This window comes from Oxyura jamaicensis, chromosome 7 (assembly GCF_011077185.1).
Source record: "Oxyura jamaicensis isolate SHBP4307 breed ruddy duck chromosome 7, BPBGC_Ojam_1.0, whole genome shotgun sequence".
Classification (NCBI taxonomy): domain Eukaryota; kingdom Metazoa; phylum Chordata; class Aves; order Anseriformes; family Anatidae; genus Oxyura; species Oxyura jamaicensis.
The window spans coordinates 31,885,583-31,909,274 of record NC_048899.1 but is presented as its reverse complement, the minus strand read 5'-3'; the positions used below and the strand labels follow the sequence as shown (position 1 = coordinate 31,909,274).

The 23,692-nt window shown below is 34.5% G+C and overlaps 1 protein-coding gene across 1 annotated transcript in view; it reads right to left on the bottom strand.

The window, feature by feature from the left end:
• Positions 1 to 308: 308 nt before the first annotated feature.
• Positions 309 to 23,692, bottom strand: part of SLC35F5 (solute carrier family 35 member F5) — a 35,150-nt gene continuing 11,766 nt past the window's right edge. Inside the window, exons 6-17 of the mRNA XM_035331128.1 lie at positions 23,121 to 23,183; positions 21,540 to 21,621; positions 20,024 to 20,214; positions 18,476 to 18,557; positions 17,630 to 17,717; positions 17,289 to 17,353; positions 16,848 to 16,952; positions 16,278 to 16,437; positions 13,674 to 13,764; positions 9,439 to 9,593; positions 8,900 to 8,988; positions 309 to 7,974 (exon numbers count right to left, since the gene is read on the bottom strand). Of these exons, the coding sequence (XP_035187019.1) occupies positions 8,907 to 8,988; positions 9,439 to 9,593; positions 13,674 to 13,764; positions 16,278 to 16,437; positions 16,848 to 16,952; positions 17,289 to 17,353; positions 17,630 to 17,717; positions 18,476 to 18,557; positions 20,024 to 20,214; positions 21,540 to 21,621; positions 23,121 to 23,183 (1,164 nt within the window). The 3' untranslated portion in view covers positions 309 to 7,974; positions 8,900 to 8,906. The remainder of the gene's footprint in view (positions 7,975 to 8,899; positions 8,989 to 9,438; positions 9,594 to 13,673; positions 13,765 to 16,277; positions 16,438 to 16,847; positions 16,953 to 17,288; positions 17,354 to 17,629; positions 17,718 to 18,475; positions 18,558 to 20,023; positions 20,215 to 21,539; positions 21,622 to 23,120; positions 23,184 to 23,692) is intronic.

The following is a 23,692-nucleotide window of genomic DNA, read 5'->3' as shown; positions in this document are numbered from 1 at the left end:
TAGCACGCAAAACCACCTACAGTCATGAGAATGGATTAAAAATGGGTACTTCACTGCTTAATTACCAGACTGATCTGAGACCAAATTGTAACCTTTTGGCATCCTAGCTGACTTCAGGTAAGATGTGACATCCTGAGACTCACCTCTAATAGTGGAAGAGGGGAATTAAGTGGGCTAATTCAAGGCCTTTTCACCACTACGCTGCTCTCTCAAGGCAGCAACCCTTAGCAACCATTCAGTTTCTTAACTGATGTTATGAAGTACACTAAGCATTGACCCCAACCAAATACTAACTCCTGTTAAGAAAATACGATTTATAATCTTTATTGTTTACTTACATATAATAAATATAATACAGAACAAAAACATCACACCCATCGATTGTATTACACAGGCTGTTTATCAGAATACATTACATTTTCTTTTCACTAGCCCTTTCATAGGGTTTTGGTATTGGATATTAAGAATTTCAATTTTATAAATCTATCAACACAAGAATGATTTTCCCATTTTCACCTTTATACATGTTTCAAATAATCACATATATACTGATTTTGTTAAAAATATATAAGCAGTATTTGGTATTTGCAGTATAGGCCTATAATTTCCATTCATTAGATCTCTATTCATATTGAGAATTTCAAAATAATTAATAGCTTAAATCTGATTTTAATAAAAAATACTTATTCTACACTTCTCATTTAACTGAATCCCCTCAGAAAATGAAGTGAATCCCCTCAGAAAATGAAGTGATTGGACAAAGACACTCCAGGCAAAAGCCAATGTTCACTTTTAAAAAAACAAAAGGTAAAAGTTCTGGTCCTTGCTTCAGCTGTACAAATCGGGAATAATGGAGACACCTGTTTAGAACAGAGGGAAGCAAAGAACAAGAAGCTAGACTTTCTTAAGAGACGTGCATCTTCATTTCAGAGTTACTACTGCTATCCTGCTGTTTTCTTGGCATAAATCACTGCATCAAGCCATGATTATATGTTTTTCTCTGCATGAATATACTTATCATTAAATGGAAATTAGATGAAAATGCTGTGTTTTTTGTCAGAAATAGACAAGGTTTAACACACTCTGAAATCAGGTATTTAAGTGCAAATGCAATGCTCATCAGCAATTCATGTTCTGATCTCACTAAGGAAAATGGTTAAACTGTTATGCATAAGGTATTTCACAAAGGAATTATCAGCAAACTGCCCAAATTCATGCAAACAGAAGCTTTTGTCAGTTTAAATTTTCAGTTAAAGCAGCTTCTGCTTTAAAAATATTCAGAATTCTCTTCAAATTACAGAGAGCTGAAATTTAGTACGGAATTTAATGCCAAAAAGACCAAAGCTACTAACCATTGGGCTTGTGCATCTTTCAATGCAGAAGTTTTAGATGTTTAACAAATCAGTCAGTATAAACATCTAAACAAAATGTTTCAGGTACAGTTTTGTTTTACTGATATTCATTCCGAAAGAATCTGAGTAAGTTTTAAATCATTACAAGGATTCGATCGATTGTACAGTGCTGAAGTCCATAGTGCACACCTCTTACACTACTCTAATTCCACTGAGAGAACATCAACTTGAACAAGGGGCTAAGCATTCACAATAGCTTTGTGCAAACAGTTTCAAGATTTTTGATTAATGAGCAGATCATTCATTTGTAACTGGATCGTATGTGAGACTTCTAACATCTCTCACACACAAAAACCCCTAAGAATCCCAAAATGCAACCAAGAAAATCCTTATCATTTACACTACCTCCCTAAATTTTTCCACGATTCTTACAGTCATGGGGCTTAAACATTCAGCTTCGATACAAAATTACGAGACTTAAAATATGTACATTCTATAGTAAATGAAGATCGGAGAGATCAATCTAATGCACAATTATTGCCTAAACACATCCTGTACATAGCTGTGCTATGTAAGCAATTACCTCGATGGTTTTATAGCTGATCCCATATGCTGCCCAGTAAGTTTTATTTATTTTCAATGAAAATTATTGTATTTACTTTTTTTTTTTTTTCCTTCTCCCATAGGAAAGGGATACTGGAAAGCCCCTGTTGTTTTTCTAGCTAAAGGCAAAAAGGAGGAGATTCTAAAATATTTTAGAAATCACTCATGATAGGGGATCTAGTTTAATTGACTTGCAAAAGGTCAGATTTATATAACAGAGAAGCATCACCTGTAACAGACAAGGAAAAGCAGACAGGCTAACAATCAGTAATAAACTGAATGATATTTCGTGAAAACATGGTAATTTGCATATCATAAATTTAGCTCTTTGCTATATGGCTACTTTCTCCTCAGCTAGATTTTTTTTTTTTTTTTAATAAACCATGGAAAAACTTCAGAACCATATGTGAAGAACCATACAAATATCCCCATGCTATTATTTCTGAGGCCATTCCAATGTATCTTTTGTGGAAAAATTTGTGCACCTTTCCTGACAAAACAGTCAAAAGTTCATTAAAAAAAAGAAAACCATATGCAACTTTATTAACTGTAGGCTCAACTAAACAGCTGCTTTCTACCGAATCCTCAGAGAAAAGCCTTTTATGCTTTTAAAAGTAGGAATTGACAACTAGATAAGAGCCTGGATGCACTCCTCATGACGGCAGGCATTCCCCAAAAAGTCTGGTTACCTACAAACACCAGATGTAATGATGCAATACATCAGCTGGGAGGGAGTGAGAAGACAGAAAGCTGACCAGTTACATTTCTGTTAGAATTATGTGTTTTATGTTAGGTTTATAGCAGTAGAGAGAATCAGGGTAATCAAAATACAATTACAGAAGTTTCAACTAGCTGGGAAATGTCCTGTTATATTTTTTGCAAAGTAAATGGAAATGTCAAAACAGAAATCATCAAGGGGAAGCTGATCCTCAAGGCTATGATCACTATGCTCACATTCTCACTATTGACAAAAAATATTCTCCTGGAAGTATACAATTAAGTGAAGTGGTTAACATCTCTTATACTGATGATTTTAAAGAAAAATCTTGTAGCAAGACGAATTCACCTTCTAAATAATTAAGCTGCATGCCAGCCATAGAGAAATATAGTCTGTGATCAGTTATAGTATGTTTACCACTTTTCCCAGCACAAAATCCCTCAATTTTATATTACTGAAGTCCTAGAGCAAACTACTTCAGATGTATGCTGCAGACAGAAATACTGCAAAGGCATAAAAGGTCAACCTGACTGCAGAGTATTTCAATAAAGTTTTAGTTTATTAATGCTGCCTATGATACTGGTGGGCTTTGGATCAAATCCCAGCCTAGCCAAAGTAACTTTACTGGAAAAGCAAACAAAAAAATCCCCAAAGTGAACACACTTTGTAAAAATTTAATGATCAGAATAAATATATTTATGTTAGAAGACTTATACTGGTGCTCTACCCCATAATCAGACCTTGTAGTATTACAACATTGTCTAACCCTGAAAGTTAATGTCACTCTCATGCCTCAGGTGCAGCTCTGAAATCAACAGTGCAACTATTAATTTATACGGTGCGATAAAATAGGAAAAAAAACCAAACAAACACAAATTGCAAAATCAATTTAGAATGGATGTGTGTCCAAAAGCTAACGAAGTATTGTGCACCGTGCATTTTACAGACACCTTTAGACACTGTTAACATCCTCATCGTGATTCACCTAACAAACAAGAGGAAATCAACATGAAAGTCATGCGATGTCAAGTGTTTGAGTGAAACCTGAAAGTTTGCAACAATTTTAAAAGCAGGAATTAGTTAACAGCTCGTACAATGCATGGTATCATCCACATTTCCCTGAGAAATCATGCGATGCAATAAGCATGGAAAACAAAATACACCATTAATGCAGTCCTAGATTCAAAAGAAAAAAAAATCATGCATAGCTACTGTCAGTGAGCCATCAACACTTCCATGCCATTGCAGATAGCTATTAAATTGCAGATGCTACCTGTGACAATCCTAACAGAAACTGTAACTAACTCAAAACATAGACCAAATACAGAAAACTGATTAAAAATCACTACCCTATAATTAGCCGTATAACTCAACGTTGCTTTTAAACACTAGTTCGTTTCTTGAATTTTGAGCATGCCACTTCCTATATCTTCATTTACAGAGACACAAACAATCTGCCTTAATGAGGCCTACCTTCATGTGAAATTTGGAAGTATGGCCATAAATTTTAGACACCGGGTTTATCTACTTTTCCCCCCTCCTCTGATGTCCTCAGTTTAAGCTCAAGTTAGTTTCCTTAAAATAGAAGGATTTTTTAACAGGGAATAGGAATGGCTTTCACCCCAATGAGAGATGGAACTAAGAATTAACAAAAAAAAAAAGTCACCACCTTATTTAAGGCAATCATATTAGTAAATAGGAGTACCTAGGCACAATGGGGATAGTGAAAGAGAATAATTCCAATGGCACACACCAAGAAAAGCAACTCACAGGCTCTTCCATGTTACATGGCAGTACACAATGCATAGAGCAGCATACGGGGTCAACTCTCATGTGCAGCACCATGGTTTCTCAGTTCAACACCCTACTTCAGCCTTTGCTCCCCCCAGTAAGATAACCAGGCTGTGCCTTAGCCTCCCAGCCTCTTAGCTCAAGCGTGAATCAGTCACGTCCCCCACAGTGATTTTCCATGGGCAAAAAGGTGCACACCTCACAACAGAAATATGGGGCCTCTGGTGACCTCAGTGGCATTCTTGTGCCCCATACTTTCTAAGTAACTGCTGAGTAGTGATGTCACATGTATTTCATACCTTTGCTGAATTAGTATTACGTCTACAGCAGCCCCTCTTAGTGAGCACATTTTCGGCATGACTGAAACCTAAGAGAAAGTAGCTAGAAAAAAAAATGATCTCTATAGAATGTTTTTCTCCTTTGTTCTGGGTTGCAGTACACAGAACTACGCAAGACTCACCAGAACCCTAAAAGCTAAGACATGCTACATGGCATTTGGCAAATTACCATCATTTCCTCCCCCAGATATAAAAACAGAACAACTCAAAAGCTCAAATCACACACGGAAGACATTCTTGGTTATCTCATAGGACTGTAGGAATTACTTAAACTGTTTGACAGAACAATACACGCAGTACCCATTTTCCGTTTTGTAGGCATGGGAAATCATCATTCTTTAAGCATCTGAAGTACGTACTTCCTATGAGAAGTAAGTCAGAATAAAAACATTCCCAAATGAAACAGTAGGAACAATGACAATTTATGCTAGCACACAGCGTTAAAGCATTTACGGGAGCGCCTTCACATTCCAGTTGTGTCATGAGGAAAAAAACAGCATGTCACCATAACATCAGAGGTACCTGAGAATCAAAGCTAAATCTCTTGTGCATTTACCAAGCACCCATTAGAGAACTATGCAATTTACATTTCAAATAAGACGATATATTTATAAAATATTATTGTACTAAAAATCACAAGATTTTATAGAAAAATCTCATCACATTCTATTAAATGCAGGAACAATGTTACATGTCATAACTTCAGTAAATAAAACTGCAGTATATTTCTTGTAACTACAGGGGCACCACTGTTTAAAAATCCATGGCATTTCAGGAAGGATAGTTTGCCTTTTTTTTTTTTTTTAAATTCTGTAAAGAACTGCAATTTAATGCAAAAGGACTGCTCAAGCTACCTAGTGACATAAGATTAAAATATTAAGTATCTTTAAAAAAAAAAAGATTAATACATCTCTTGTTAAAAACAGAAGCAGTGGGAAGGCCCTAACACTGAGTCTACTGAACAGAAACATGACTGGGGCAGAGACAGAACACCACTCTCCTAGTACTTAGTTTCTAAACCTCTCTAACATAATAATGCCACTTAACAGAAGTCATATACATAGGAGACCGTGATGATCTTTCACTTTTAAGTCATGAACAAATATGAATAGCATTTGCCATGCGTTATCACTCCAATCCTATCAGTGACCAATTTCAGAAGACATTATTAAAATACTCAGCTAAAAATACTGTAATTGCCCATTTGAAAGCAAACTCAGTTTTCCTAAGGTTAGTTTGCTGAAGCTGTAACTGATTAGATGTTGTAAAGGAACAGATTTAAATTTGTAGTTAATGGCTGGTATTGAGTATATGGCATGATCTCACTGAAACGTTAAAATTAGAAGAAAACTGACATTAGCTTTTTATTGCCAGTAAGCCTTAACAACACTTATTGCAAAAGCTGAAACTAACATCCTCTAATTTGTCCTAATTTAGAAAAAAATTCCTACTGTAAACTCCTCTTACCAAAGAAATCTCTGAAAATTCTACTCAAATATACAATCAGTTTTACATTTACATTGTATTTTCAACCCGTCTACTACTGGGCTTTGGAATTGAAATGGAAAGTTTCTGAAAATGCTACAGAAAAATTAATAATCTTATTAGTTTATTAAAATAATAATAATAATAAAAATCCTATCTCAGGTATCCAAAGACTTCATCTTCATCAAAGACTTTAAGACATCATCCTAAAGAAACGCCTCAGATAATTGCAACTTTTAGTGACATCCTATATTAAAAACTGGAAGGGAAAACTTTATAAAGGTGCAATACTCAACAAGAACAGTCCCCAGATTCATTTATTTCTCCTCAGTATCTTTTCCCTTCTCTACATAAAGAATTCTACATTCTAGCTGCTGGTTAAATCAATCATGACTGTATCACTAAACATGTTGCTTTCTTGCATTCCCTCTAGCCTAGTAGTTGTGTCACCAAATCACCAAAACTGCTCTTGGAAGGATCACGGGAATACCCTATGTTATTAACAGATTTCTTATGTGGAAGACAGTACTATTGGCTAAAAATCTGTCCTACATTCATTATAAAAAAATAAAATCATACAAAAGACAAAATTATTATTATTAAATATAAGTGTCTTATAACCAGAAGTTGGAAAAAGTTACTGATTTTTGTCAAATATCCCTGAACTTAATTATTCCTAACTTCTCAGAATCAAATAGGAAAAATGCCGCAGTAGAAGGAAGATACAGGTTATAAGAAAAATGATCAATTTTAGAATAAATTTATTAATGCAATTGGAAAAAAAAAAATCAATATAATTATCTTTCATAGTGCAACCCACTGACTGAAAACTTTAACAATTAATTTGATCTGTTTCTTAGCTGGCAGCTGTACTAATGAAAATTTTCAAATTCAGTTTTCTGTATGAGATCATTCGGAATGACGGGTTACAGAATCAGTCTGTTTAAAACAAACATTGATTTTGAGAATGTATATCCAAATGTACTGTCATTAGAAATATTTTATCATTCACTAAAATTGTAAACATTCCAGAATGTTAGGTAATACAAGATTTTTAAACATCGGCACCCGTTGCCATTACAAGGCTTCTCAAAATGGGATAAGACAATATATATGTAGTGTTCCAGGACCGTACAAAGATCCTGCCTCAATAATTACAAGAATTCACTTAATAAATTACTTTACTATTTTCTTCTATTAATATGCAAATAGTCTATACAACATAAAAAAGTTAATTTGTACCTACTACAGGTAACATATCTATTTAGCTTTTCATCAAAAAGCCTGTAAGACGTGATAACCTGCAAACTTATTTACATAACGCATTTGAAAGTATTTTTTTTAAAAACAATATTGTCCAGCATTTAACAAAATTGTGAGTTAAAAAGAGAAAGAAATCACTTAACAGCATTCATTTTCTTGATTTTTGTCAAGTAACTTCACCAGCTCAGTGTTGTAAGGCAGGTTTGGTTGCTCAGATGGACTAAGACTCCCTACAGTGGTATGCATGTAGTAAATTTGTTCATTTATAAAACCAGATGAAAGCAAGAAGGAGGAAAACATTAAAGTTTCACAAGAACCAAAACTTCTTATTTTTACTAAAAATTCAGAATAGGCACTGAAACATGAATCCTTAGGGACTTTTCCAGAAGATTGTCTCTTCGCTAGGCATCATTCTGTTTTTAAACTAAGAAGGAAAAGAAAAAAAATGTTACCAGTGCTACATAATTAAAAATTACAAAGAAGAATCACTGTGTGTGTTTGTTTCCATCTTATTAATAAATAAAATGCTTGTGCAAAGCTTAAGACATCATAATTACTCTTATAATAAGTATATTTTTAATTTCATTATTAGATTTAAGCAACATTAGAAAATAAAAATACACTTCTGATCATGTAAATTCTGCATACGTTCTTTGAAAACTCTAGCCCCTAAACATGGCGCTAAAACAGTCCAAACCTAAGTCCATCTCCATGCTCCAAGACAGTATCAGCAAACCATCTGTAATAATCCTGTTAGAGATTTGTGTAACCCTCCTTAGAGGGTTATTTTGCAGACTCCCTAGGTATTCCTCATTGTAATATACTACATCTGTGCCCGCTGCAGGCAGTTTTCTTCCCCCCCCCCATCATTATGAATATTACTTCTTTTTAAAAAAAAAATAAATTAAAGTTTCAAGTAAAATTTGTTCATTAAGGTTACAGTACTGGGAAGTAAATTAACGTCTACTGAGTAATTAAGTTTCTATGAGACTTTTCAAAGGTACAGGTGCTTTCTTTTTACATTACTTAAATCTTCCCACCTCTTCCTGCTCCTCTCCCCACTGTCTGTCTTACGTTCCCCCCCCAGACCCACACTGAGAAAATGTAAACATTAAAGTACAAATCTACTTTACGTTTCAAAACCATTGGCCAAGAACTACATTACGGTAAGAATAATGTTTGGTATAGAAAAATACAAATTTTGAAGATATTCTTTAAAACTCTATCCATTAACTCAAAACAAGATTAACTGTATGCTCTCTAAAAATGTGTACTTATGTAACAAATGCCATCACGAAATAGAATCCTCACCTTTCACTGTATCGCTTCAAGTTTGTTTATTAGCATACCTTTTGTCTATGAACAGCAACTATCTCCATCTTGTGAAACACTATGCATAGGAATGAGACTTTCACACTGCTCGCTTTCTTCTGGCATTCTTAAAAGAAACAGATTTATTTATTTAAATTACACGGTAATATGATGGCATCAAAGCAACTCATTTCATAAGTACTAAATGAGCTACAGAGGTTTGAACTGCACCATCAAAAATATACAACCCCCCCTTCACTTCATAAAGTTAGCACTTTTTCACTGCATGCTTTGGATACAGTAACTATTATACAAGCATTAAGAAAAAAATAAACAAGTGTGATAGCCACTAGGAAACTTATTTTTAAAAAAATAAACAGACTTCAAATCTTTCCCTTTTCTGGACATTGCATAGGTTAATAAATGGATTGGCAACTACTACAATTAAGAAGTCAGCCATAGAGGTCATCTTGATACAAAATTAGATGAAAATAAATACAGCATGCGTACTGTGGCTTACAAAAGGTTACAGGATACCAGAAAGGATACATAGGATTATATTTTGTGACTACCCTACCTCTGAATTCGATGTTTTCTACAAATAAAGGCAAAAACTCTTCTGATTCCCACCATCACTGGATCCCAGTTGTTATAGTGACATAAAAGAGTTGCAATGAAAAAAGAAAAAAATACAGGGATTGCCCCTGCAAAAAATAACCAGGAAAACTGCACCTGGAATTAAAACACAGACATCATTCACATTTAAAAGCATACTGTATAATAGAAGTAGTTATTATAAAACAATTTACAAAACTATTTACAATTTTAAGATGCACAATTCCTTTGAATGGGGTGAAATATTACGAATACTTCTGCAAGTTATTTGGTACAATTTCTACAGTCACCGCTACTTCTAGTAAGTGAACAACACTTCTGTTCTGTACAACCAAACATTTTGTTTGTGCTGTGGTGCAGATGAAATCTGCTGTTTACAGATGCTCTCATTTTTAGGGTGCAGTCATCTGTTGGTTATAAATGGGGAAGTCCCCTAGACACTTCCAAAGTGTTGGACAAAAAAAAAGCCTCACCTGGAAGATTTGTACACCTGATTATTCACCGTGAACATCCTGTCACTGAGCAGTCACTGATGAAATCAACGTGCACAAATAAGACTACCCCACTGGAAGCTTACAGTAATTTTTTTAATAATAATAATAATAATAATAATAAAAGCATGGCACAATATTTGCCTGATTTAAACTAAATTCTACTTGTACCTATACTACTAGTAGTACTCAGATTTGATCACCTGAAACAGTTTTAAAGTTAAAAGTGTAGAAAGTTACATAAATCAAGGGTGCAAGAATTATAATCTTGTTTGAAACATCTTGAAGTATTACAAAGCAATGAAACATAAGCACAGCTCCCCCTTGTGGAAAAAAAATAATCCAAAATTCAAGATTTCGGAGGGGAAAAAAAAGGCACAGTTTTAACACCAAGTACTGACGCTCACTCTCAAAATCTAACAAACTGCAGTTGCTAGATGTAGACAGAGGAATCATCAGATGGACAGCTGCTTAAAAATAGTTAGGTTTTGTATTTACCCCAAGGAAGACAAAGCAACCTTTTTGCACAAGGCAAGTAAGATTAAGAGAAACAGAAGGTAGCAAATAGGTTTTCAGAACCTCAGAAAGAACCAGGTGTAGGCAAATGAAAACAGTGGTGGAAGGAATGAAAAAGGCATTCAGATTATGAGAGATGTTGCCAGCACATAAGCTGAGACAATACAGGAAGGTGAAGATTTAAGATAAGGAATGTGAAAAGAGCAAATGAGTAAGAACAAGGTGTACCGGAAGTTAGATTAATAGTTAATTTATTTTTTTAAATAAATACCAAATACATATGACATGGAGCAACTCTAGCAGTGAAAACAGTGATAACTATAAAAATGAGTTAAATTAAGTTGCTGTTGTGCTACCAAGATCAACTGAAAGTCATCCAACATAGCTTAAAAGATGATTCTGCTACTTCAGCTAACTCAATATTGCATGTGTACACGAACAAGAAATTTGTTTTAAAGATCTGGACTCTGTGTTTACTCAGATTAAATAGCTTAGAGAAGAAATTATTTACAAAGAGTTAGAAAAAAAACACATTCCAGTTTTCACTGTACTCCAGAATAAAGTTTAGATGAATCACTTCAGAAGACAGCCCAAGCTTTTCATATATCAATATGTAACTATATATATGATCTAAAAATTTATCTGCACACACACAGCTAGATAAAATGAACACTTTAAAAAAAATTGCTATTAAAACTAGTTCACATATAAACCTAATTCTACCTCACTGAAGTGATTTTTTGGTAAGAAATTTAGTGTTTTTTTCTCCTTGTTTCCTTAATACCTACCATGAAGTATTTACATTCTTGCTACAATTTATGTCCCAAGTGTATATTGCAGGCATTTGAACAGCAAAATGAATGCAGTTATCTTACCAGGGACTGCTTTACTATAGGTGGAATCGCTGTAAGGTTTTGCTGTATTTCCATGTTGAAAGACTCAGGAAATACTAATATGAAATATACTTTATCTCACGTTTGTTACAAGAGTATTTATTCCGGGTCTGTCTCCCCTTTTATTTTCCAATTTGACTTTCCTTTCATTATTTTTGTCCTTTTATTTTTCTGCTTTATTTCCCCCACATCCTGCCTGACATTAAGCTAGGGTCAAATACAAGTTCTGTGGTGTTCCTCCCTCACAATTTTACAGTTCTGCCAGAAAATTTCAGAAGTCAAAAAGTGTTCATTAGAATTGACACTTTCCTTCTAGAAACATTTCTCAGTATAGCTTCTTTTTGGTAGGAAACATTCTAAGTGCAAGACTTATCGCCTCGTTTCTTGTAAGTCTTGTACAAACACACACAAACCTCAGAAGAAACAGAAAAAAACTCAAACGTAGTGACTGAATACAAGTCACAGGTTGTACCACCACAGATGATGCATGAACCACATCTCCTTCAAGGAAGACACTACTCAAAATATGCTCAATTTAAGTTACGTTCCAGGCATAAGTTAGATTTTTTTTTTTCCCTTCACATATTTCCACATTTCTGTGTGTACAGAGCTTACAAACTCAACATAGCTGTATTTGCTAAAGAATTCAAGAGCGCATCAAAGCAGTGTAAGCAAGCAGTAGTTGGCATAGTGTGACTACCAGTCTACTCAGAACTTTCACTGGTAGTATTCCATTGTTAGAATCATTTTCCAGCCATTAAGGTTGGAAAAGACCTTCAAGATCATCTGATCCAACCATCGCTCTACTACCAATGTCACCCACTAAACCATTCTAAGTTTGGACAGCTTTGCCATTTTAATTTCTATCATCTTCAGCTAAGCTATTCCATGACTAATATGCTTCCTAATTCACAAAATCTAGCATTCCAGTTCTTTAACTCCATGCATTTCAGTTATAAATTGCAGCTAGGCCAAGGTGTTCAAAAGCTGACCAATTCACCCTTTTCATCCCAGAAAGCACACACCTGGCACCAGCTCCTGCAGCCTATCCATACCACTCAACTATATGAGCATCTAACATCAGTGTAATGCAGGTTACCAATGGTCAAAATGCAAACAAGCATGTGATGGCAAATGCTTACAGTTTAGCCATGTTACAGATACACTTGTGTCTATAACGAGAAACACCAAAAGTTATAGCCATATTGGACTAGGTACTGGATGCCCTGTCCCCCAAAAAAAGGCATTATCACTGTAAGAAAGATTAAACTCACAAAGATGTATGAGAATATTGGGCCAAAAGTCGCTCAGAAAAAAAAAAAAGTTAAACAGGTGGTTTAACTTTCAAATTAAAACTTAACTTTTCAAATAAAAATTTTAACACTAGGGATTACTTAAATCCAAAATAAAGATCAGGAAAAAAGTGATCTTGCCTTCAGAAAACAGAAACAGTTGCATGACCTGAACTTAAACAAAAAGGAATACTATTGTATGCTTGCAGAATATGCTAAATAATCATTATTCACATTAAATTAAGAATTTGATATTCCTTGCCACTGATTAAATATTAAATTCAAATAAATATTCAAAGTCAGAGTTGAAATTAATGCATAAATAAACACTGGAAGTTCTACCCGATCAGCATGAGATGAGAAGTAGCTATACAGCTTGACGAGTAATACAAACTAACTTCATATAGTTTCTGTTCTAAACTGATTGCCTGTTTGTTATTTCCTCACATGCAGGGTCTTTCCCACAGTTATAAGCTCAGCAACAATGAAACTAGACTACCTTAAAGCAGGACAGTTAAATGGAAGCTTAATATCCACATTAACCTAATAATGTATAATTAAGCCTTGTAGCTTCTACATGCCTGTATCATAAACCCATACAATTTTAATTTCATCACTAATTGGGCATTTTGAAGATAGGCAGTCTACAGCAATTCTGTAATCGTAAAGATGGGCTGCACTTGCAGTTGTTCTTTAACTCTGAAAAGGGCCTGTTAAGCATTTGACAGGGATTATTGATGACTTGGGGTACTTTTCATCCAAGCAGCATCTCAATCAGATCTAAACTAAAGTACACAAGTGATCACCCGCAAGTGCAAAATTACTATAATTGTCAATATAAAGAGAGGATTAATTACAGTGCAGTTCAACAATTAAAACAAGTGAATACTACTCATTGCATACACTGTGAAAAATAACATTGCCATTGATTTGAGGTGGGGAAGGAAAAATAAGGAACCATCAGCTCCAGTCTGTTAACAATGCTCACACTTAGTAGTACATTACCTTTTGCATGCACATGTCAGCTATTATGGACAGAGGTATTGTAAGGCTTAGCGCAAGTGTGCCTATCAGTGATGAGGTAAGAAAGCAGCCCCTAAAAAAATAATAATTAAAAAATAAGTCTTACATCAAAGTTTAAAGAGAACTAAAGTAATACATCAAACTGCAGGAGGTATATGATTAAGCTCAACATTCAGTCATCTTTAATAAAACGTTGTAATATCCACAGTCACTGATTTGTGAAACAGCTCCTGATATCTTCTACACTGTGATACAAACCAAAGGCTCTATAAATAAAATTTGACTAGCCTGAGACGCTTTGATAAAGTGAACATCATAAAATCCAAAATAAAAACTGCAACTACCATATTATGATTGACCAAGTCAAAAATTCCCAAGCAGAAAGTGAGTCTCGTTAGCAATGAAATGGTCTATTCTACCATATGAAGAAAATAACAACAAAATGGTATTTACCCAATTCAAATCAATAATGTTTACTTTAGAGTTGTTATCTCTTATTTCAAAGACATCTGGATTTTTTTTATTTATTTTTTAAATACAGCAATTTTTTCCTCATCTTTGAGAAGTACTGAAAACAGTGCTAGCTGTGCTTTTTTTTTGGTGGAGCTGCTATCCGTTCTGCCAATAACTAATTTTAAAGAAAAATCTTCAGTTTTTTTTTTTTTTTTACACTTACACAATCTTTACTCTGGCTTCTGTAAAATTAAACAAATGCATCATCACTGAAACTATAATCATTAAATGTGATTGACTAAAGAAAATACTATTTTCACCTCACAGAAGTGGTTGAATTTATTAACAGCTTCTAAACACAAAGAACTGAACAAATATTTGGAAAACATTTTCCAGAACGTTATTTTGTGCACGTTTCTCCAATTAAACTAGAAGACTACTCCTATACCCAGCCATTAAGTCCTTCCATAAGGCTGACTTTCAAACAAAAATGACAAGTTTTAACATTTGTAATCACTTTGGTTTGTTCTGTGTCTATAAAAGAAAGAAAAATGCATGCAGATGAGAAAGAAACAGAACTGAAACAAAGCATTTTGCATGTGCTGATTTTTTGCAAATTCCCCCCACAATATTCTAAATCCCCTTCTGCATTATAGAGTACTTTTTTAATGCAGCGCTGACTGCTGTTACTGAATTAGAACGAACCTTACCACTAGAACATCACAAATGCATAAACAGCATAGAATCCAATCCAAATTTATCAGCAGGTTAAAAAAAGAACAAAGGGGTCAATCTATCACATTATTTACTTGGCAGCACGCTACTCTTGGGTAGAGCGAAGAAGTGCATTAAATTGTATTTACATCCAAAGAAAGATTAAAGGACTGTGCTAGCTCCACACTCCACATATAAAGAATGAAGTCAGCATGAACTGAGATTAGTAATAGTCCAAAATTCTAGACAAAGGTAGCTGAAAATAAAAATAGCTCTTTAATTGACTGGATTATCATTCTGAGAAGTTACACAACTAGCAGGTGTATTAAAGAATTGTCTGTGCCCACCCACGTACTTCTGTGCTGGTTCTTGATTTTGGGACAAGAGCCAAGGTGAGTTTTTTTGTTTGGTTGATTGGTTTTTTATTTTGCCTATGTCAAAATTGCAGTTAATCTTTTTACCAACCAACACTGAACTAGTCTTACAGAATGGCATTAACATAACAAAAGTACTCAGTGAATAAATAAACTAAATTAAATTACAAAAGTACATATTTTTAAATAGATTTATGCCTAGGACTGGCTAAAAGTTTGCCAATAAACAAAAAAAGTCATAATTAAATTTCCTAAATTTTAAACTTCAGCTGAAAATACACACACAAAAAGGGGGGTTCCATTGAGGTTTTTTTTGTTGTAGGACTGTCCAAGAACTTAGGATCCTAGGATAAGAAATACGTCAGTTTAAGACTATCTAACCCACAAGGTTTTCTATCCTCTCTACCACAAAAAGAGACTGAAAGCTAAGGGTTCTCAGTCAACAGAAACTGCCACACATATTCAAAACATAGTGTTGAAACAGACTTCTAGTTCACTGATCAAGTATATGGCACAGGAAACATCTTTCTTTTTGGAAACTCTTCCTTAATGTTTCCAGAATAAAATATGATTTTCCAACTTGTAGAATTATTACACTGTTACACTCCTATTTTAACCTAATGCTAGTCCAGAAGAAACTTTGGCTGCCTGAATTCTTGCAGGCTGGAAACACCGCCTTATCAACCACTGCATATCAAACACTATCCTTTTGACAGTTATACACAAGTTTTCAACTCTGCTACAGCTTTTGAGCTGTTCTGCTAGTAACCTCCTGTTTGATCCTCTGTTGCCAACCTATCCAGACTATAGTATCATTAAATTAACTAAAGTTAGGCTAATATATGAATTGCCATACCTTGGTGATTAACACATTTTCTAATGAGATGGTGCAGTATGTCTCTGAAGACTTGAACATAAACTGTAGAATACTTTTTTGCTGGATTCTGACTCCCATTATTTCTACAATTTCTACTATTTTCAACATTTGATAACTCATATAAGACAGTTCATATTGTGAAATATACGTGAAGCAAGTAGTACATACCACAACCAGAGGAACTCTGACAGAACTGTTCCAATAAGGCCATTAATGACAATACACATCCATATCAGTTTGCTGGGAAACTCAAATGCTTCAAAGCCAGTATAGTGAAGCAGGAAAAACCCTGGCCATAGCAGCAACAGATTGAACAGCCCTACAAAACCTGAGCATAAAAACAATATTAAGTAAATCACAATAAATGTTCTTCAGCTTTAACATAATTAAAATCTCAAACTCTGCTATTCTGACAATATGTATACACAGAGGAAAGGGCACTGACAAACAGTTATGTCATATATTTACAGGTTTAGAAATTGAAAAAAATCCAATGAATCAAAAGGGGCTGTCCACATTCTTTCAGCTGGAAGGACAACAATCCTTCCTTGTTGAGACTATAAAAAAGAAACATCTCATAAAACTAGTTTCTGAAGTACTGATAATTACGGGAACAATAAGCTCTCTCTTTGGCTCTTCTAAGCCCCTTAACCACTCACATAGAGTTAAGTGCCTGAAAGCAAACAACTGAGTCACACATTGAATTAAAACTTTCAATAGCATTGTTTTTATGCTTACCAAAGAACATTGGTATATCCAGTTTATCTTCTCTATCTACTTTCCTTTTGATCATCACTATGTACACAGCATACAACATCGCTCCTACAAGAGACCAAAGGGAGCCTGTAAAGATGAAAAACACTGATTTAAGTCATGCCAAGTGTTGCTAGGATCAGCTCTACAAAACACACACCTATTATAAAGCTGTCAAACAGATATAGAAATTGTTTATTACGGAATCCATTACTATGTGAAAAGTAGGGAAAATGTAGAAAGCTCAATAATGTAAATACTGACTCAATTAAGCTATAAACCAGTTTCAGAAGTTGAAACTACAAAGCCAGGCTTTTAGTTGTGTTACACAAAGAAACATAACTTGATGTATGATGTACTGATAGTTGACAAAAGATGGTACTCATCACTGCATACTCTAAGGTCAAAAAAAAAGTAAGTGAATACCTATTGTATCTCTCCCAGGAGATTTTTCAGATCCAGAAAGGTTAACGAGTACCACACCACCAATGCTAGCAAAAAAGAAGAAATACAAAATTCTGCATAAAACACTAAAACGTTAAATAAAAAGAAAATAAACCCACGTATTTCCAACTGAAATTGGATTAATCTTATTTTCTATACGAGCAAGCAATTTGGTAAAAAGACTTCTTCATTTCTTTCCTCAAGTTATTCATGAAGCAAGGATTTAGAAGCATATCAATATATCATCACAGATACCACAATTGTATTTGTCCTCACACTGCATCAGCGAGTTTTTGATCAAATGTTCCATTCCATTATCTTACCTTAAAATAACAGCTAATAATTTGGAAAGGGTAAATCTATCTCCACTGTTACTGGGAAAGACCGCAGCCAAGATCAAAGTAAAAAGCCCTGCAAGAGAAAGTAAGAACAGTTTATACAATCAAGTTTTGCTACTAGTTTGCTCAGAAAACTGCACTGACATTTCATTCTTTGTATTTCACACACTTGTATCAACTATCAGATTTTAGCATCCATACTTTTAAAAAAGAACTGTTATAAAACTAAAACATCATGGTCTCAATCCTCAGATGAACAAATACACACTCAACTCTGAGAAGGGCTAAATTACTAACAAAACAAACTGCAATAAGCCTAAAAAAAAAATCAGTCCAAAATGCATAATTGTGCCTTTAAAACTGATTTCATAAAACAAAAGTTACACCTCAAAACATGAACGTAATTTGCTGGTTTTAAAGCTCATATTTGAGCCTTTCAAAAAAAGCCAGTGATATGTACAATATCTAGGCAGTTTAAGTTCTATACACTCAAGCCCTATTTTTTAAACTAATAATTAGCAAGAGGACTTTACTCTGAATTGCACCTGTTTGGACAAAAAGTTATGCCACCCTTCCTTCAAATCTATATTAAATAACTGTGCTGGGAGCGGAATACAGACTTTATATTTACACACACACACTGAAATGCAAAAAGCAAGGGAATCATAAAGAAAGCCTAAAACCTTGCAACTACATAGTGACATTTTTAAATACGTGCATTCAATGGTTTCAATGCCCCCAAACCACAGCTAAAACATTACACAAGCATACTGTAACCTAAAAGAATAAACAGCCTTATAACACAAGTATGATCTTGTAAATAAAACCTACCAGAGGTTGAAGACAAGATATTCACTATAGCAACTTGAGTATCTGATAGGGCTTCTTGGTAAGAGAAATTTGCCAAGAACCACTGGAGGACAAGAAAAATAATTCAGTGATTACATTACATGGCAGGCAAAAGTAGAACAAAATTAAACCGACCACATTCAACATGTGTGACAGTGAAATAACATACTTCAAAATGTAAGCATAATTGAATAATTCAAATGAAATGATAACTGTTATTCTGCAGCGTCTAAAGCTACATTTATAATGTTTTGTAAGTGCTTCAAGATGATTACCACACAAGGGCTGCGAAGGAATTTCTGGTGATACCTGGCACTTTAGTCAGCCTAATCTCCAGCATAAAAAACAAACATCACGTTTAATACCTCAAAAACGTTTTGGAAAGATTCATGTCTGTCAATTCCTTCATAAATATAAGTAGCAGCAAGTTTGCTTTTTTTAAAAAAAAAATTCTTGATTAATATCTCATTAAGAAAATTCCAGATATATTCTTGGAGAATATATCTGAAACTCTCTAAAGTCTTGGAGAGGAATATGTATACTGTCCAATAAATACATAGATGTTCTAGTAGTAGCAGCATCCATGAATGGCATACAAAGAAAGTTTTGAACATAATGACTTTCCTCCAGAAAATTTTGCATGTGTGTATATATGGAAATATATTCAGACACATAATTCTAAATAACTTCTAAGAAAAGGTATTTCAACCATCCAAAAAATGATTCACAAGAGACTCATTTTTCTCTTGCTGCTGTAAGCACATTCTCTATGTATACACAGAAAGTTTAATCGCTGTTTTCTGGTCCATGCATCAACAGTACTAATTACTGGTTTTTTATGTTTACTTAGCACCACTCGCTGAAGAAAAGCTCTGGCAGGTCCACACTACATGTAACCTTCAGCGAAGCTACTCACTCCTAGACAAGTTCACCGCTCTGCTCTATACATTTTTACTGTCTCTTAAAAATCCTGCCACCGTTCTCTTTCCCCCAGCTCTGAGGCATGATGCAGAGACACCAATGATCAACAGACTCTTAAGAAAAAGCCCTCAGTGGAGCTGAAGGACAATTAACCATCTTCTCTTCATACTACCAGAGTGCACAATGCCACATAAGATGGCACTCTTCCTGTGACTGGCTCTCTTCCTGTGACAGTCCAGAGAAAGAAGCCACAGTAACATTTAACCATTCCATGCTGTCTCAGTGGAGGTAAGACTAACATTTATACATGTAGCCCAAGATTTTGCTGTATCAAACGTGTCCAGTGTTGGACAACAGGGCACAAAAGCATGGTGTATCTTGCAACCGACCTTAGAGTTAACTACACACCTTAGATCTCTTTTGGTTATCCATCCTTTAAGAAGTTCCACCTTTATGTCTACCACGAGACAGGTTTTACTAGTTACAGTATTTTTACAAAAAAAAAAGGCAGAAGAACACAACTTATCTCAATACTGTACAGATAATTTTCACTATTATTATACAAGCTTTAATTGCATCTATAGTTTTCTGAAAGAATGGAACACGTACCACGAAGCAAAAGAAAAAGCTAATTTTTGCTACTTGAGTTGCAGTGAGTTTTCCTACAGTTTTTAATATTGATTCCTGTTCCTTAACCGTTGGATATGACATGCGAGATAACTTTGCTTCCAGTGCATGGCTTGATGGGAGTTGTCGAATCTCCATAATATTACTGAACCTTACCCGAGGCTTTTTGGGAGCTTAAGGACAAAAAAGAGAAAAAGTTGTACATGATCATTAAACTGTTCAAAAAAACACAACAAACAATAAAAATGATGGTTCTAAATAATTCATAAATAATAACAATTTTTTATCGAAATAGAAGACTTGCCACTGTTTTCATTTCTTACAGTAGTATTTTGCTATTTGGCAGGCTGATACCAAGACAAAGCACAATTTTTGTTTTGAATCAGTACAGTTGTCCATCCCTCCACAAAAAAAAAAAAAAAAAAAAAACCCTTCCCCCTTTCAAAAAAAAAAAAAAAAAAAAAAAAAAAACACAAGGCAATCATAGATTTTTGGGTAGGAATTATTCTGTATTGGTAAATAGTACATATAAGATTGACTATTAATCATCTAAAGAAAAATAACCAAAAACTATACAAATCTACCTAACTGCAAGGATAGTGTTCTATTCAGAGGATGACAGCATCCAGCAGACCTCAAAGTTTAGAAGACATCATAAGGTCGCTTTCTCATTTGAAATCTACCCCCTAACTAATCCGAGTATCAGGACTAGACAGTTTCAGATTTTACTTGTAAGTTTACTCTAGTATTATTTTCCTATGGAAAGAAAACAGTATGTGCTACGTACAAATATTAACTTGATTTAATATGAAACAATACCTCATTTCCTAAATTCAAAAAACAATACAAAAAAAAAAAGGGTAAAAGCCTTGCTCAATCACCATGTGATTGGTGCAGGTATCACAGGACAGTAGAGCCTACTAAAGTGGTTCCAAACATCTCTCATCTAGAAATTAAAAGAGACTTTCCCCTTTATAAACAGGGACTTTTGCTGAGGATCAGATAACTGGACTCTTGACAGCCAACGTTTCTTTTATTATCTGGGCCAGTTAGGCCCATTTCAGCTACTATCACAAGATAGTGAGGCTTAAATAAAATCAGAATGCACATAGACTGTTAAAATTCTTACTTTGACTGCTTTGCTCCTGCTCTAAAAAGGACAATAGCTTGTTTTTCCAGAGGCTGACTCATTGCTGCTGGTCATACAAGCCCAGAAGGAAAGAATCACAAGTACTGAACCCAGCTGGTCCCTTGAGATAAACATAGGCTGGATCTGTAGTGACCAAGAAAGGTAAACTGAACGATAGGCCTATGTTTTCTCTACCTGAAAGCAAATATGAGACTGCAATTCATGCAACATGAGATTTAAGGGGAGGGGATGGGGAGGAAAAAAAAGGTCAGTCCTGCAACACGACAGCAGTTATACCAACAAATGGGAAAAAATAAAAAATAAAATCAAAGAACTAGCATTTCAGCATTCCAAAGAATCTTTACTCACTTTTCTCTGCATCACTATTATTACTGCCACTTTTTTCAGTTGGCAAATCATGAAACTTTACAGGAACATATAAAGGTTCACTCTGAAATGAATCAGTATACGTAAAATAAAGTTAAGCAGGATATTTAAATTATAAGCAATAGAATTAATTTATTAGAAAATAAATATAAAATAGTAGTTTGGTGAATATTGAGCATCAAATTTAATTGAATGTTTTTACACAGAGCAGATAGGCTTGTCAAGAATGCTCATATGTTTTCTGTATTTTACATCAAACATACTGGTAAAATGTAGCATGCGAATAACTGTGTGCAAATCTTCATGAACACAAAAGGTCACCAAGGTCATCCCCCCACAATTCAATCCTACTGATTTAAAATTAGAAATAACTCAAAAAAAAAAACATAAGTGTCAGTAGATCTATACCCTCTGTCCAAATGCTAAACTAGAAACATAAAACACAGAATATCCATACAAAAATGAATACATAATCATTTCCCAAAAACTGATGAACTAGATGTCAAAAAAAAAAAAAACTGGGAAAAGACCTCCAGTATACAAGACACTTTGCAGAAGTTTTAATTGAGCAAAATATTTCTGACAAGACAAGAGTTAAGCTGCTTATTTAAATTAAATTAATAAGCTGTAAGAGTGAAATAATAATTTAAAAAAATCTGGTAGCTGCATTTTTATTAGTCTCCTTCCTTAGGAGCAGAATTTTTGTGGGGTGTTTATATTAACACAAAAGTGTCCAAGGTTAACAGTGAATCTTTCTTCTAAGGTCAGACGATCTTTACACACCAAGTAGACTAACATGATTTTTTAAATGTAGATAAATCAAGTTGAAAAAAAAAAAAAAAAGCTCTCCAAATAATAATTCAGTAGAAAATATAAATTATGTATCATAGATTGTCAACACTCAATTGTCTTCCTGTACTTTATTACAGAAGCAGTGCAAGCTTTAATAACGTTCTGTGTTTTGGATCCATTTCTGGATGTTGCCTCCAATTTAAGCATGCAGTTTAGGGAGCAGTCTGTGAGCAACAGGGGCATTAAAAAAAACATCATTTGTGGATGATGAAAATCATTGCAAAAATGACATCTGGCTTATCAGCAGAATTATCAGCAATGACATTTGATTGAGTAAACTGTAATCACTTCATCCACTGGATGGAAGAAGGCAGTCCATTTCTCTTCCAAACTGCAATGCAGGATCACAGTACGCAACCAACTGAATGATGCTCTTGTGTGTTTGTCTTGGAAGATGTTCGGCTTTACCACTAGCTCTCCACATTTTGCTTTGGTAGCTACTGAGCTGAATACAGAAAGGTTTCCTTTTCACGACAAATACTTCTTTCACAAGCTACTACAGAAACATTTAAGTAAATGTTTTATCGAGTTGAGAACCTCTATTTCTCATAATAAGTAACAGCATTATTTATAGTACTTAAAAAATACTTGAGTTACCAAGCCCCTTTGCCAAAAACTATTACATGTAAATAGATATTTTAAAGGCAAGAAGTCAGGATAACGGTGTCATGTTACTACAAAGCACTGAGCTTTAAAAGTTAAGGAACTTACCAGAGAACTGTTTACAGCATTATCTGTTGTGCAAGCAGCAAAATAACCTTCAGCATCTGCAAACTAATTAAAAGAACCTTAAATGTAACAATTTATCAAGACAACCTGTTTTGTTTTTTTTTTTTTTTTTTCTGTTTGAGAACACCTTTTTCCATATTTCTGTCACAATTCTCCCCACATATACACCCTCAACACCAAAACCAAGAGGGTTAGAAGTTGAGTAAGGAACTTCATTTTGGTAATTCCCTTTACCTCTTGGAGAACCCCACTGAACTCAACTACCCAGGTGTCACTGCAGGATCAGGCTGTTGTAAAGCCAAAGCATGTGAAGTTCAGTCAGTCACCGAGACATTGCACTAAGTTATTGTGTAGACATTACAATAGTCCTCTTTTTTCGCTATTGTATTGGGGCAAAGGTCCTTTGTGTAAAAACACAGAACTCTGCCTCAGTTTTAACAGGACTTAAGTCAGGATAAGGTCAGCTATCCTTTTTCCTCTTCCTTTCTACATCCTTATAAGTACGGCTACCCCAGTTCCCTGACTTGCAGCTTGCTGTTCTATCACTCTGGAAA